Below are 17,007 nucleotides of genomic sequence, written 5' to 3'. Positions count from 1 at the left end.
AAACCCCCAAAAGCAGTACCTACCGAGAGAGAACACAAGCACACCAGAACAGAAAACACCAAAGACAGAAACAAACCTAAACAAAAATCGGAAAGCAAGGAAGGGAGGAGGGATGCAGGCAACGGGCATCCCTCCTCCCTTGAGGCGGCGGCGGCGCTTTGGAGGAGGGCTTAGGGTTTCACATGTGCAACATTTCATGGGGCTAAGTAAAGTTACCCATTTTTTTAATTTAAAATAAGCTTATGATTGGTGCATAATTGGTCAAATAAAACTTATATTATATTATTGATTGGTTTAATGTGATATGCTTTCAATTAATTAGACGAAAGATTATTTGAAACCAAAAGCAAATTTAATTTACTTCCAAAATTTAAAATAAAAAGATTAAATTAATTAAAATCGCATCAAAACCCAAAACTAAATTTGTTTTTCTCTAAAAATAAATGAAACGGCCCTCTGCCGAAGGTCTCCGAGCAAAGTAAGAAGAGAAAGCAGAAGAGAGTGAGAGAGCAGAGTCGCCGAAAACAAATGGGGTGGGTCGGTGAGCAAATGGACTCCATCAAATCCCTTCAGATCCGCCAGGTTCTCACTCAGGGTGTCAGCCTCGGTTAGCGTCCTTCTCTCTTTCTCTCTCTCTACACCCATATCTACACGTACATGTATAGGTGTATATGCCTTTTGTAGAATTTTCTTGATTTCTGCTTGAAATTGTTGCATGATACTGACTGAGGGGTGAGAAAAAATGGGGTGGAAACTTACGTGTTCTGTGCTCTGTTTGGCGGATGAGAAAAATGTGGGCATAGATTAAAAATTGAAGCTCTTAACGATATATGTAATTTTTATGTTCTTTTGAGGCTCAATGGAGCAAAAACCTATGATTTACTGGGCATGATGTGATTCTTTTGGCGTCGTTGAATTGGGATTTTCAATTTTTACCAATTAGGAGCCCCTGCCCTATATCTCTTCACCAATTAGGTTCTTCAACCGTGTTGCTTTAAATTACATGCCTTTGTTACTGTTGTCTCCCGGTTTTTTATTGTAAAATGTTAGCATTGGTAGCCCAACATATGGTAATTGCTCCAATGTAGATTTTTCAAAACTCTGTTCATCAGAAGTAGCAGCAGAATCCAACGTATTAAAAATTCTAGCGTATATGTGAATCAAAATGTTTCAGATTTTATGGAGTTTGAACAATTAGATCTTCGAAATCCTCCAAAAAGTTGTTTCATTCTAAAAACATGGATTGTGGTTCTAAACCTTGTTTTCAAGGTAAAATGTGTTACTTTTTTTCTTTTTTTTTTTTTGTGATTCTGTATTCAGTACAAATGGATATAGCTTCGAGGTTATTTATCCTTTCTATCCTGAAATAAGTCGGTTTCTCAAATTTTCAGAACCTCTGAGATCTTAAATTGTTGATACTGAAAAGAATTTGTTGCTCTTCGATCGGAGGGGCTCTGATCCAAAATTTTGACCAAGTCGTTTTTGTTTTTTTTCAAAACTTCTTTCTTGAATTGAACACATTTGTATATGATGGTACAGATGTTTCACTTTGAAATACAATGCTGTAAAGAACTATTCTCAATATTGTTGTTTCCTAACCTGTCAGCATAAAATTTCTTTACATAAATGTTATGGTTTTGTCCCAGGCATGATTGTTACATCTGCGCTAATAATATGGAAGGCATTAATGTGCATTACTGGCAGTGAATCTCCTGTTGTTGTTGTCCTTTCTGGGAGCATGGAACCTGGCTTCAAGAGGGTAAGTCAATCTAATGTGTGAAAGCTTCCAACTCTCTCTTTCATTTGTAAAGCTACTTCTGCAAGCATAGAGGAAAACTGCATACCCCTATAATGTTTTTAAGAAAATTAGAGAAGAAATATTTTTTTTTCTCCCTATTTATTGTTTACATCTGTAGGGAAGCACTGATTGGTTCTTTCTTTAGCAAAGTATCTTCTCAGAAAGTTGTTTTCCATGGTGGAATTTTAATGGAGGAGAAAGCAATTGCATTTATGCTTGCAATGGATCGTATTCTAAATAAGTCTGCTTCATATATTTGGTTATTCGATCGTAATGTTGTCCTCACCTTGCTTAAGTTTTAACCTTTCATGTCATGCAGGGGGACATCTTGTTCTTGCACATGAGCAACGATCCTATTCGTGCAGGGGAGATTGTTGTTTTTAATGTTGATGTAAGTGCCTTTTAATATATTTTTTTCTTTTATTCTTTGCACTCTAGTTCATTATGATATTGGCTTTGTATGCAAAATTGTTGATAGTTTTCTTTCAGTAAACACACTGGGTTGAAACCATTTTCATTTACCCCAAGCTCTTGGAGGGCAAGCATAATTGCTTCTGTTAGAAACTGAATAGTGATAGTGCTGTTGAGTTATCATTTTACATCTCCCTAGTCATGTTTAGACATCTATCAAATAGAAGGATCATATAGAGTAAAAGGGTATGTTCTTCTACAAGTGAGAAGAAATTATGTAACTGATCATATTAGTTAAGCTAACTTTATAGAAGCACTAGGTAATTTATGGAAGATATGGTTCTAGATGAAGGGATGTTGTAGATAGTGTATGAAAAATGGTTGGGACTGGGTACTAGTTGAAGAACTTCTGGGATTCAATTTCACTCGAATAGCATGCTATTAGGATTGATCCTTAAGTTCTTGGCTTCTCTTCCAATGTGCCCTCTTATCATTTTTGGGGGCTTCAAGTTATATTTTGGCTTGTAAACTTAAGGCTTTGAAAGTTGATTTAAGAGTTTGGAATGAGGCGTGTGGAAATGTAGAGAGAAAGAAAAAGCTTCTCTGGGATGACTTACGAGTTTATGAAGGCTTGGAAGAAGAGAGAGGTTTCAACGAGGAGGAGAAAACAAGGAAGGTTACATTGATTAATGATTTAATGATTTGGAGAGGTCAACTCTTTTGGAAGAGGTGAGTTGGTGGAAAAATCCAGGGCGCTGTGGTTAAGAGAGGGTGACAAGTGCATAAAGTTCTTTCATCGAGTGACCAATTCGAATAGAAGAAATAATTCCATTGATTAGTTGGTGGTTAATGATGTAGTTTCTTCAGATCAGTTTGTGTTTAGAGAACACATTGTGCAGTTCTATGATAACTTGTTTACCAAACAACAATTTAGTTGGCGGCCTAGGTTGGATGGCCTTATTTTTAATTCCATTGGGGGGATGAGGCCATTTGGTTGGAGAGACTATTTGAGGAAGAAGAGGTCTTCGCAGTGGTGAATGCCCTTAATTGTGACAAGGTTCTGACCCGACGGTTTTACTATGGGTTTCTTCCAATCTTGTTGGGAGGTGCTCAAAGTAGACATAATGAATGTTTTCCATGATTTCATACTAGAGGTATGTTTGAGAAAAGCCTTAATGCCACCTTCCTTTCCTTTATACTAAAGAAGTAAGGGGCTGTTGACATTAAGGATTTTCGACCTATTAGCTTAGTGGGTGGAGTTTAAAAGAACGTTGTCAGCGTTATAGCTAACAGGTTGAGATTGGTAATGGAGAAGATCATTTCTAAGCCTCAGAATGCTTTCATTAAGGATAGGCAGATTCTTGACTCTGTCCTCATAGCCAATGAGTGCCTGGATAGTAGGATCAAATTTGGGGAACTAGGTGTATTGTGCAAGTTGGATATTGAGAAGGCCTATGACCATGTCATTTGGGAATTCGTATTGTATTTGCTGAGGAGGTTTGGATTTGGGGAGAAATGGTTAACTGGATAGCTTTTTGTATCTCTTCGGTGACCTTTTTCGGTATTGGTGAATGGCACTCCGTCAGGTTTCTTTAGTTGTCCTTGTGGCTTGAGACATAGAGATCCTTTGTCTCCTTTTCTGTTTCTTATTGGTATGGAGGCATTAAGTAAAATGATTTCTAATATAGTGAATGATGAGCTATTATTAGGCTTCCCGGTGGGACTAGGAGTGGGAGTGCCTCAATATTTCTCACCTTTTGTTTGCAAATGACACTTGAATTTTTTGCGGGGCAAATCCAAATTATCTTTGTAGCTTGTGTGGCTTGTTTTTATGCTTTGAAGCGTATTAGATTTGAGGATTAATATGGCTAAATCAGAGTTGGTCCCTGTTGAAAATGTCACTAATGTTGAAGTATGGCCATCATTCTAAGCTGTAGGGTTTCTTCTTTGCCTATGAAATACCTAGGCCTTCCCTTGGGAGCTATGTTCAAGGCCAAATCTATTTGAGACAACATTATTGAGAAAGTAGAACACCGTTTGGCGGGATGGAAGATGATGTACTTGTCAAAGGGAGAGGTCCTTGATTAAAAGCACTTTATATAATCTACCAACTTCATGTCTCTTTTTTCTCTCCCCCAGTTGGTGTTGCCAATTGCATAGAGAAGTTGTAGCGGGATTTTTTGTGGGACAGCATTGGTGAAGAGTTTAAATTCCATTTGGTTAGTTGGCCTAAGGTGTGCACTCCAATTTCTGAAGGAGGGTTGCAGATCTGGAATTTACTTTTGTTTAACCGAACACTTTTGGGGAAGTAGCTTTAGCGCTATGCACATGAGAGGGTGGTTGTGGGTTCTAATTACAGTAGCTTGTAGGGTGGGTGGTGTTCTCATGAGGTCCATGAGTCCTATGGGATGGGGTTTTGAAAAAATATCAGGAGGGGTTAGAGAGAGTTGTTTAGCCATACTAGTTTTGAGGTGAGTGACGGTTCCAATATTTAGATTCTAGCATGACGGGTGGTGCGGGGATCAAGCCCTCAAGATTGCTTTTCTGAATGTTTAGTATGGCCTGTTTTAAGGAAGCTTCCGTGGCAGGCTATGTGGATCTCTCTAGTGCTTCTCATAAGTGGAATATTTACTTTTTTAGAGCAGCTCACAATTGGGGGGTGGATCTCTTCACCTTGTTCTTCAATTCGTTGTATTCCTTAAGATTTAGCTGGGGTGGTGAAGACAAGCTTTATTGGGTACCTTCCAAGAGAGGTTTGTTCGACATTAGATCACTTGTACCTCATTATAGTACTCATTTTCCTTGGAAGAGTATTTGGCAGAATAAAACTCCCTTGAAAGTGGCGTTTTTTGCTTGGTCGACCACTTTAGGGAAGATCTTCACCATGGACAACCTTAGGAAGAGGCATATCGTTGTGGTTGATTGGTGTTGCATTTGTAAGAAGAATAGGGAGTCAGTAGATCACCTTCTGCTCCTTTGTGAGAGTGCCAACGCTCTTTGGAACACTATCTTCAACAGTGTAGGGCTGGCTTGGGTTATGCCTAACCGAGTGGTAGACCTCTTTGCATGTTGGAGAGGGCAGGTTGGTAGGCTTCATTTTGATGCAGTATGGAAGATGATTCTGTCTTGCCTTATGTGGTGTCTATGGAGGGAGAGAAATGATCGGAATTTTGAGTTTGGAACGCTATCTTCAATAGTGTAGGGCTGGCTTGGGTTATGCCTAACTGAGTGGTAGACCTCTTTGCATGCTGCTGGAGAGGGCAGGTTGGTAGGCTTCATTTTGATGCAGTATGGAAGATGATTCTATCATACGTTATGTGGTGTCTATGGAGAGAAAAATGATCGGAATTTTGAGGATCGTGAGCGGTCATTGGCAGAATTAAAGGCTTTCTTCTCTTAGACAATTTACCATTGGGTTGCTGTCTTCGATTTTAATATTTCTGGCTTTCAAGCTTTTTTAGATCTCTTCTCTTCTTTTAATTAGTGTTTCTCTTGTATACATCCTGTGTATCTAGGTTGTGCCTTTGCACTTTATAATAATACTTGCAATTACTTATGAAAAAAAAATGCTTTTCTTGGCTTGAGATGGAGAAGAGAGAAAAAATTTATAAATATATATCCTATGAAATTTTTGTTCTCATTCGAAAAAATAAAAAAAATGGTTCAATCAATTATAGATTTCTAATGATTCTATATAGTGGAACATTAACTTTATCAGATTAGTGCATGATTGGGAGGTGGGGTCGATTACCTTGTTCTTTGATCTATTATACTCGTTCAGATAGACGAGGCGACAAGGATAAATTTGTTGGATCCCTTTCAAGAGGTAGGTGATTGAGGTTAAATCCTTTTACCATGCGTTTAGTCCTCCCACTAGTCCTTTCTTTCCTTGGAAAAGCATTTGTAGAAATAAGGCTCCATCAAGGGTGGCGTTTTTTTTTATGTGTGGCAGCTCTAGGGAAAATCTGAACTTTGGATAATATAAGACAGAAGCATGTTGGTGTTGCATGTTCAAGAAGAGTGGGGAATCTATTAATCACCTCTTGCTCCACTGCAAAGTGGCCAGGGATTTGTGGGTTTCGATCTTCCTTCTGTTGGAGATAAAGTAGGTCATGCCCCATCAGGTGGTGGAGCTTTTGGCTTGTTGGAGAGATCAGCTCGGAAGCCACCACAATAAAGAAGTTTGGAAATTGGTTTGTCTGTATTCAATATGGTGTATTTGGAGAGAACAAAATGCTCGCAACTTTGACAATTGCGAGAGGACAATGTTTGAATTAAAAGCTATTTTGTTCAAAACTCTTAATTTTTTTGGATGGCTGCCTGCAGTAGTCCCAGATTTTTTAAATTCTTAGAAATTTTAGATCTGTGTGTTTCTTTTTCTATCTAGTGTGTTTCTCTTGTATGCACGACCCCTTTGCGCATTTTTATAAGATTGACTTATCAAAAAACAGAATTAATTCACAAACTCAAGGCTCTGCCACAAAGAAAATAAATAAAACAGTAATGTAGAATGTCAATAGGACTTGCACCTTTTATTTGCTAATCCACTTAACTAATGTGCCAAAATTTGATACCTCCATGGTAATCCTGTCAGTTACATGTTATGGAAAAAGAAAAAAGAATGTTTTGGTTGTAACTATTTATCTTTCAGTTTTGATAGAGATCAACCTTCTTTCTTTCTTCTTCTTCATTTTGGTTTTTAATGGTAAAGCAATTGCATTTGGAAAAGAAAATGACAAACATAATTATCATGAAGATGAAACTGGACGGAAAACTTTAGTAGTGACTTTGAATTTTCATAATCTATTGCAGCTTTTCACAAACCTTTTATTTTATGTTATATATTGACATTTAATAATAAATGCTATTTTTCTTCTTATACTATTTTGAAATTATTTTGTTATGCATGGATGTTTGCATGCATGAGATCTGCTGCTCTCTTGTTCTTCAACTCCCTCTCCCCCTTTTTTGTCCTTTTTTCTTGATGCTAATATTTTTATTTTTGTGGATGTATTCATTCAGGGCCGTGAGATTCCCATTGTCCACCGTGTAATTAAGGTAAATACTTGCAGACCTTATACACACATTGATTCCCATGGAATGCTGGTATCATTGTTACCTTGGTGGAAGCTATGTGTTTTGATTATAAACATGATTCTAATGGTCATTTGTTTCTTCATTTCACAAAAAAAAACTCTCATTTGTTTCCATCTTAGCTTTCACCTATTGAAGTGTATGAGACATAAGGTTGGGCTCTGACTTGCAGCACAATTTTCCGTTAGTACTTTGTTAGAGTTTTAAATTAGTGTATTAGATACTAGCCAACAGACTTGCTCAATTGGATGCTTAAATATATCTGTCTACACCTGGACCCCACAAATGTTGATACTTAATGGCATGTTATTTTGGTGCTAAATTTGGCAAGAATATATTGACTTCATCAACGTAGATAAATATCAAATGTTTTGATCGCTGTTCTAGGCATTGAACTAATCCATAGAATGTTCAGACTGTTGCGTATTGGGGTTGGCTACATATGTCCGGTACCCTGTGAAACCATTCTTGTTACCATCTGTAGCCCTTGGTTCAAGTGAATATATTGCAACTTTTTGGTCATGATAATTTTGAGACACTTGGGAACTTCTCTCGATTATTTGAAATCTCCCCCACCCAAACTCCCTTTTCTTGCTTGTCAGATGCACAACTCAAGTAAGCATTATTTCAATTGACTAGACTTGGTCTATTGATTCTATTTTGGTAAGTAACTATAGGCATCCTTTTCCAAATTAATTGGAGTTGGGAGATACTTGGAAGAAGGTCGACTCAGTAAGTTATGATGTCAACAGAAAGTACCAACTCTGTGCTTGTACAGGGCAGGCACTCAGAAAAATGCTGTTTGGTCATTATGATTTCAAACAGAAAGTACCAACTCTGTGCTTGTACAGGGCAGGCACTCAGAAGAATGCTGTTTGGTCTAAGTTACGTTTGGTACGCGGAATGACAATTCCCTAAGAGAAAAGGAACAGTTTTTTTATTTTATTTTTTTTAATTTTTGGAAATGGAAGGTGGAATGAAATAACCTTCCTGTTTTATAAATGACATGAAGACCTTTTGATATTGTTATTGACAGCATTACAAAAATTTAAAAATATGTTTATTCTCAGACTAAAATTGTAAGAAGTTCAAACTCTAGAATCGTTTTGAAAAAGACGCCTTGTGATAGCGTTTCCTTTGCAAGGAAAATGTTGCATGACAGGAGCACATAGGACTGTGTTTTAGTTTCTTAGTACAATTGAGGCATTATTTTAGCATTTAATGCCAAAAATCAGAAAAAATTGTTTGGAGTTATCTGGAAAAGACATTTTCATGTTTTGGTTATTACTGAGCTTGTCTTTTCTTTAGTAAGGTTTATTAATTATCAATAATAAGTTGTTTAGTGAGTCTTACAGTTAATTTTTTTTGCAGGTCCATGAACGAGAAGATACTGGAGAGGTTGATGTCCTCACAAAAGGTGCCAGCTTTTAGAAAATTGAACATTTTGTTTGGAATTTATTGAGTACTTTATATAGTCCCCCAAGGTCTTAAATGAAGGTTATTTCTGGAGGTGGTTGTGTATCGATATGGATGGGCTGGCTATAGTGTCATAATTCATATTTTTGCTTTCTCTTTTCTATTTCTGCTGTATTAAACATGTTACTCTCTTCTTCTGAGCAAATTAACCATTAGGAAAAAAAAAAAAAAAAAAAAAAAAAGAAAAAAAAAGAAAAGAAAAAAAAAAGACTACAAAAGGAGGGGGTGGTGGTGGACATTACAATGTATAAAAATAAAGATACAAATAAAGTGAGAAATGGATACAAACAGATCTGGTCCCATAGTTCCTTTACCAAAAGGCTGAGAAAATTTGTCCTTGATGGCGGTATGTAATGCAATCCAATGATTGGACCATTGAACTAGGGGTGCACTAAGGATGACTGCGAAGAGGCGGTCGATGATGATCACCTTTCCCGCATCCATGGACAAAGGAGCATGCTTTGCAACAGTTTCAAAAGAGAAGACCATTCCCACTTTATTGAGGAAGAAGGTTGGGATGTGGGCTCTTGGAGGGACGAACTGGTGCTGGAAGCTACCGTAGGAGGCGGTGTGTGTGCCTTGTGCGCTGGTGGATTAGTTGGCTGGTGGTGGTACAAGGTGGGGGTGGGGAAGTTAGTGAGGGGGCGTGTGCATGGCAGGCGTGAACGAAGGGCAGTAGATCTAGCTTCCATCTTTCTAAAAAAAGGGAGAAAAAGAGAAGAAAAAATGACAAAAAAAAAAAAAAAACGAAAAAAGAAAAAAAGAAAAAAAGAAAAGGAAAACAGAGAAGAGAGGTTGAGGAGGGAGGGAGGCTTCTCCCTCCTGTTTGCTGCAGTGACGGGGGAGCGAAGGGAGAGCAAGAAGGCTTTTGGGAGAGCGTTTCTGTGGGTCACACTTAGAGCAGTGAAACTATGTTATTTGAACATGTTAATGATATTATTACATTCACTGTAACCTTTTGTGGGTCCTTTGCTGTGACCCTAATGTTCCTCCATTTGACGTATTGTTGTGTATCTCAGGAGATAACAATTATGGGGATGACAGGCTTCTGTATGCTCATGGTCAGCTCTGGCTTCAACGGCACCACATAATGGGAAGAGCTGTGGGGTAAAAATCCTGGCAATAACCTTCCTCTTTAATGTTATTTATTTGTACGTATTTGGGCTATACTTGCACCATGTTAGCATGGAGACCTCATCATTTTGTGCAGCCTTGCTGAAACACTGTTTTATGCATGGACTCTTCACATTTTGTGTTTTTGTGTGTCTCATGGTTCTGGATTAACATTTTTTCTGGCTGCATAATAATCATCTATTGCACATAAAAGGTTGATCACATCCTTCCAAATGGATTACAGAAAATGGATTTGTCACCAATCTGATGCTAAATAGTAAAAATATCGTTGTTTGATTAACCATAACTATTCCTATAAATGCAATGAAATGAAATTTGTTGAATGCTGCAAGAAACATGTGGACTTGTGTATACTGTATCGGAAGCCTGATGCTCCGATATACTAATGAGCCTTCTGGTAACCTTTCTATCATCACCAACTATTTTGCAATGCTGGATGAACAATGTACGTTATCGGTTGGTGATGAGTTAGGTTTGTGAAGAAGTTGGTATACAAGATCCTGAAAAGACTTGAAACCAAGTTTAGAGTATGAGAAGCACCTAAGATCGCCACCAGTTTTTCTCATACATTGTCTTAATTCTTTTAGTAAATATGGTGTGCTCAAAGGTGGAATAAAAAAAAGAAAGAAACTGCACCTTTTATTTGTTGAATTTGAAAAAAATCTTCATATTGCTTACAAGACTGTTACTGGCAGGTTCCTACCTTATGTTGGCTGGGTGACAATTATCATGACTGAAAAGCCAATAATAAAGGTTTGATCTCTATCAATTTATTTTATTTAGAAGGTTTGTACTTTTCAATAAATTCCATCTACTTATAAAAAAAATGAAGAATTTTGTCCGGTAATTCCCCAAAGCAATGTTTTTTTTTTTTTTTTTGCTACTGTTTACTTCTGATTCCTAAAACTATTATTGCTTAGATTTTGTAATATTCCATTTTTATTTGACAATATATTTAGACAAACTGTCCTCTTTGTTCTTGACTGTTTATTTACAGCGGATCTTTTGAGTTCAACCTTAGAATCCCTAAACTGACGCTCTTTATTGTAATTTTTGCAGTGTCACAATTAATTAGACTTTAGAATACCAAAACTGCTAAGCAATTGAATTTGTATGGAAAGTAACCTTTGCCGTTTCTCTTGCAGTATATTCTTATTGGTGCATTAGGGTTGCTCGTTATAACATCGAAAGATTGAAGACTGAAGCGAATTTAAGCTATGGTTGATCTCCAATGCAGCTGTTTAGCAGCTGTTCTCCTCTTGAATGTCTCTTGTTCATTGGACAAGCTAAATTTTAAATATTAATTAAACTGGAATTGTTGGTTGAAGTTTTTTTTTTGGGGCCTTAATCTAAAGAGTTTGACAGGTGAGAGAGACATACATACATACATACATACCAAGTTAAGAGATTTATGCGTATAAAGATTTATAGATGTGAAGCTCACTAATAAGGTATTTTCAACGGTGTTTGAGACTAGTAATGCTAAACGTCCTCTCAAAACTGATGTAGCTTTTAAAATTATTATTTGATCAAAATCAATGGCAATTTATTACAAATTCAAGGGTGATTTTAGAAGTCACATCAATTTTGGAGGACAGAAACATTGCTTGTTTGAGACAAGGTGGTCTGAAATTTTAATCGGTATGATTGTTAGAGAAGAAAATAAGGGAAACATCCATGACAATGACCCTTGCATATCTTACCTTCTCTTTGCTCTTGGAAATCTTACCTATAGCTTCATTCAAGTAATGCCCTTTTATTTCATTTGTCTGAATATAAAATTGCTTCATCACAAAATTTGAAAGATATAATCTCCCCGAGGCACAAATAGTTGGAAATTCATGTTTTCATCATCTTTGGTAAAAATCAAGGTTTATCAATAAATCGGGCAAACATATTGAAAACAAGTTGAGCAATAAAATGTTGAGTTTAGTCAAGGGCTAATTCTAGTGTTAGCAACTTAGCATTGATGTGTTGAGACCGATACGACAATGATCGATTTGAGTTAAATAATTGTGATTCAAGTTTCTATTTTTTATTTTTTTGAAAGGAAAAAAGAAAAAAGAAAAAAGAAAAGGAATAGGAAGGATAAGTAGTTTTCGATTCTTAAAATTTTTTTTTTGTTTTTTTTGTTTTTTGGTTTTTTTTTTTCTAAACAAAAATAACAAACAATATAAAATACAAAAGACTTAACATTGTTTTTATCTTTATAAGACATCAAAATACCTTTTTTTTTTTTATTCTTTAAATAAAAAATAAAAAACAAAAAACCAATCACCTACTAGAGCAAATAAATCTCGTATTAAATGTACGTATTTTAGACACATAATTGCCGTGATCTCAATCCACACCTAAAATATTTAGGGCGAAATTGTGGTCGGACCAATCACCATCAACTATCCAGCAGCCCACCCTTCCTTACCGTGAACTGCCCCGTAATAGAATGCGCTTACCAGACCAACCACGCCAAAAACCTAAACCCCAAAACCCTCCGAAACCAGCAAGGCTACCGAAACTCCGAGCGAATGAGCTCCCACTCGGATCCACCTCCTACATACCGTTAACACTCATCTCCTTGCAACTTTCATTCCCTCGTACAAACTCTCCTCTGGCGTTTCCTTCGTTCATATTCTACAGCAATGCAAGAATAGCTATGCAAACAACTTTAGCTATATAGGTTATCCCATTGCTACTTTGATCTGATATTAACTTCGTTTTCTTCCGTTTTGGGTGCATATTTCTGGGTTCTTGTATTTCTAACGTGGGTGAATATTATCTCAAGTTAGTGCCTAGAATCTTGGTTTCAGCATCTGGGTATGTTTCGATTTGAGCAAAATCTTGATATTTTATTTGTTTATGGGAGTTAATGATTCTGGGATTTTAAATTTGTTATGTGGGTATTGGATATTCCATGAGAGTACTGAATAGATTCTTCATTTGGATGGATGGGTATGTTTCAGTCTGAGGAGATATCTAGAATATGCTCTCTGTGCGATCTTTTCGCAGATTTTGTCACACTGTAGCCTCCATTGCATCAACAGATACTCCTGCAGCTGTATCGAACTGCATTCAAAATCTGAAACCATTGGAAGAACCTGCCCTTGTGAAGCTTAAGAATGAGCGGGACCCTGAGAGGCTGTTCCATTTATTTAAGGCCAATGCACACAATCGGATTGTAATTGAAAACCGTTTTACATTTGAAGATACAGTGTCTAGGCTAGCTGGTGCAGGCCGCTTTGATTACATTGAGCATTTGCTTGAGCATCAGAAGACTCTTCCGCAAGGTCGCCGTGAAGGGTTTATTGTGAGGATTATAATGTTGTATGGTAAGGCTGGGATGACTAAACATGCTATTGATACTTTTTATGATATGCATTTGTATGGGTGTCAAAGGACTGTTAAATCCTTCAATGCTGCACTTAAGGTTTTGACGAGTACACGTGATTTAGGAGCAATTGAGGAATTTCTTAACAATGTTCCTGAGAGGTTTTTTGTTGAATTGGACATTTTTTCAGTTAATATCGTGATAAAGGCTTTCTGTGACATGTATGTTTTGGATAAAGCGTATTTAGTCATGGTAGAGATGGAAAAGTTGGGAATAAAGCCGGATGTGGTTACCTACACAACTCTTATTTCGGCATTCTATAAGGATAACCGGTGCGAGATTGGCAATGGGTTGTGGAATCTAATGGTGCTAAGGGGGTGTTTACCAAATCTTGCAACATTTAATGTTAGGATCCAGTATTTGGTTAATAGGAGACGAGCATGGCAAGCTAATAGTTTGATGGACATGATGCAGAAGCTTGGGATTACACCTGATGAGGTTACCTATAATTTGGTGATCAAAGGGTTTTGCCAGGCTGGGTATCTTGAAATGGCCAAAAGGGTCTATTCTGCTTTCCATGCCAAGGGGTACAAACCCAATGTTAAAATTTACCAGACCATGATTCATTATCTCTGTAAGGGAGGGGATTTTGATTTGGCATATACAATGTGTAAAGACTGCATGAGAAAGAATTGGTTTCCAAGTGTTGATACCATTCATACGTTGCTTGAAGGCCTTAAGAAGAATGGACAACTTGGTAAGGCTAAGGTCATCCTGGCTTTGGCTCAGAGTAGGGTGCCTTCTTTTTCTTCAAGTCAATTGAGTACTTTAAAGTCCATATTGTCCAGGAATGGAATAAGATGATGGACTTGTAAACCATTAATTTTTTTATTAATGTAACAGGAAAAAGCTAAGCAAGAGCTGGTATTCTTTGTACACGATTCATTTGTAAATTTACAAAGCTAATTGGACATGGATTATTAATGGGTTTACATCATACCAAAGTCATATGCTCTTTTAATTTGTTGTAACTCCTCAATAAAGTTCGTGATGAAATGGGGAATTCTGATGGACGGTGGTCTCCCAAGGTTTTTGTAAGTTCATTATGTGATGACTCTCTCTCTCTCTCTCTCTCTCTCTCTCTCTATATATATATATATATATATATATATATATATATTATGTTTGCCTGTGTGTATGTGTGTGTCATGAGCACTATATGAACTGTAGTAACTCTGTTTCTTCTTTTTGTATTTTCTTTCACTGTAAATGTAATGCCATTCTTTGTCATTATGAGTGTCAAGTTTTCTGCTCATAATTTCTGGATTTCTGTTCCTCTTTCTTTTTTCTAAGTGGCTATTTTTTTTATATACTTCCTATGTACTTGGGTTACGTCCTTTGCGCTTTTATAAGATTGATTTACTTATAAAAGACAAAATTAAGAGCGGCAAGTTTGCATGGACCATAGTGAATTGACTCCTGATAGATAGTTTGAAACACTGCATTAGTATTTCATGTATGTCTACACGGATAGTAATATTGTGTTGCATTACTTGTATAAAAAAAATCCCATTGCATCAATAGTTATGCGATGACATCCTTTGTTTATAGATCCATTTGCTGTTGCATGTGTTGACAATTGTCTACATGCATTAGTATTCATATATTTCCTTTTGTGTTATTCAAATGGAAAATAATTCATCATAGTTAGATATCAATCCAATCCTGATGGGTAGTTAGTTCCCAAGATTTTCATTTTTTCAAAAAATTTCAGCTTTGGTGGTGAAGAACAGAGTGGTCTACAAAAGAAGGAAATTCATCCTTGTTTGATATCAATTGAATGATAAAATCTCGGTAAATAAATATCTTGCTCTTTGTTGTTAGGTCAAATAATTTTGCTGATATTTTGGTATTTATGTCATAAACTCGTAGTTCCAATTATGTAGCTGCACTTGTATTTTAGATGTGGAACTTGTTATGCTCAATGTTAAAGAATCATGCTTATGGAAATAAGATGGCATGTGGGGAGAGTGAGGGTTAAATATTTTTATGTGCTTAATAACTATAATGGGTTTTGAAGGTATTCAGCTTTTTAAAGTTGTGGTCATATCAAGGCAATTGCTGATAAAATGACAGTAGGTCTGTGCAAATGTAAAAGTTTTCCAGCTTTGACTGACCATATTCTTCCCATTTGCTTTTAATTAAGGCAGAAGTAAAGGATTGAAACACCATTGAGCTTAGATGATGGCTCTTGTCATGCAAATAAGAAATACCTTTCAATAGTTATAGAAACTGAAAATGGATATGCAAAATGTTTCAACTATCAATGAAAAAAGCATAGCATGGTCTAATGGGTCAGGCATAATGCTCAAGGGTCATGGAAACAAAGAAGATGATCCCTCTATAATCATGAATGTACAAGCAACAGAAAGCTGTTGGATCATATAGTTCCATAAACAGGCTCCTTTCATTGATTTTTCTTTTTCTTTTTCAATTGGTGGTGTGTGTTTTCTGTGTGGCAGCTGCTCTTAGCTGGACCGTACGAAACTGGAGTTTATGCAGAAGGTCATTTGATTGTGAACTGCAGTTACATGAAACGAGTGATAATGACTCCATGATCTTCTGTTGCGGTATTGGCTGTGAGGAAGTTTTGGACCCTTGATTTCTCATTACATTGGGTGGATTGGTGATGTCTCGATCATATATTGAGCTGTACAAATGTTTGCAGGGGGTGGTTTTTTGGCAAGGAGCAGGCCTGCTGGCTGGATAGTTGTTCCACAGTGCTTAACATTGGTTCAACGGGTGGAGCTTGTTGGATTTGGGATTTTTCCTTTTAGGATTACTTGGATATTTGTAATATGAGTCTGAGTAGCTGTTATTGACCTTATCTTTGTGTGCTGCTTCTTATTTATCCGGGTTGTGCCCCCTTAAGTGCCTTCAGTAGTAAGAGAGTAGAAGTGTATGTAGTATTAGTCATTATGTAAATAAGGTTTCAAACTCTTGACCTATAATAATAATAATATAGGAGTTGTTTATTTTATTAATATTCTACTTGCTACTTAAATTCCTCCTTTTGGTTTACAAGGCTAACAATTTATTTTTAGAAGCATCAAAGATATCTCAACGTTGTAATTTATGGAGTAACAATAATTAATCTTATCATTTAGCTTGTTTATCTTAAAGTTTTGAAATTATTGTTTAAGGAGAGATAATAAACTAATATAATTTTTTTTTAATAACAGGGAGTAAGTCTGTACATAGCTAACCATAAAAGTATACCATGCTAATTAAGGCATGGGCCCTTAAAACCCCTTTTAATTTTTTTATCAAACGACTATTTTTTTCTTTAAATAGACTTTTTAAGTGTTAAACGTATTTTTATACTCTTCAAATACAATCTTAAATAGGCCCTTAGCTTATTTTACTTATAACCAATAATCAACTTGCCAAAGGCCCATGTGTTTAAAACCTTTTTGTACCAAACCAACCAGCACTTGCCATCTAATCTACCTGGCACGTGGACTTGATATAGTCGGTGATAGGGATTCAATTATAGCAATATTACTCGCTTTTTGAGGTGGCCTAAGCCACCCCCAATTGGGGAGGTCCGGTCACTCTTCAATTTTTATAATTTTGTTTTATAATTTTTTTAAAAATACATAATATTTTTATTTTTATTTTTTTTATTAATGGAACATGTGTCTTATTTATGGCTTCAAGATTTTTTTAAAAAGATGATAACCATTAATTGAATATTCTCTTCTAACCA

At 36.4% G+C, this 17,007-nt stretch overlaps 2 protein-coding genes across 2 annotated transcripts; both read left to right on the top strand.

Annotated features, from left to right (window-relative positions):
• The first annotated feature begins 428 nt into the window (after nt 1–428).
• LOC132187533 (Peptidase S24/S26A/S26B/S26C family protein) lies at nt 429–11,292 on the top strand. Its single transcript, XM_059601873.2, has 8 exons — nt 429–607; nt 1,647–1,759; nt 2,118–2,189; nt 7,232–7,267; nt 8,675–8,720; nt 9,799–9,886; nt 10,609–10,666; nt 11,059–11,292. Exons 1-8 carry the CDS (start codon nt 529–531, stop codon nt 11,107–11,109), a joined length of 543 nt encoding a protein of 180 aa, XP_059457856.1. The 5' UTR covers nt 429–528; the 3' UTR covers nt 11,110–11,292.
• Nucleotides 11,293–12,333: 1,041 nt separating this feature from the next.
• LOC132188855 (Tetratricopeptide repeat (TPR)-like superfamily protein) lies at nt 12,334–16,260 on the top strand. Its single transcript, XM_059603420.2, has 2 exons — nt 12,334–15,877; nt 15,967–16,260. The coding sequence occupies exon 1, from the start codon at nt 12,894–12,896 to the stop codon at nt 14,100–14,102; it is 1,209 nt and encodes a 402-aa protein (XP_059459403.2). The 5' UTR covers nt 12,334–12,893; the 3' UTR covers nt 14,103–15,877; nt 15,967–16,260.
• Nucleotides 16,261–17,007: the final 747 nt, after the last annotated feature.

The sequence above is a fragment of the Corylus avellana genome, chromosome 6 (assembly GCF_965113065.1).
Source record: "Corylus avellana chromosome 6, dhCorAvel1.hap1.2, whole genome shotgun sequence".
Taxonomy (NCBI): Eukaryota; Viridiplantae; Streptophyta; class Magnoliopsida; order Fagales; family Betulaceae; genus Corylus; species Corylus avellana.
This window is presented reverse-complemented; position numbering and strand designations above follow the sequence as displayed.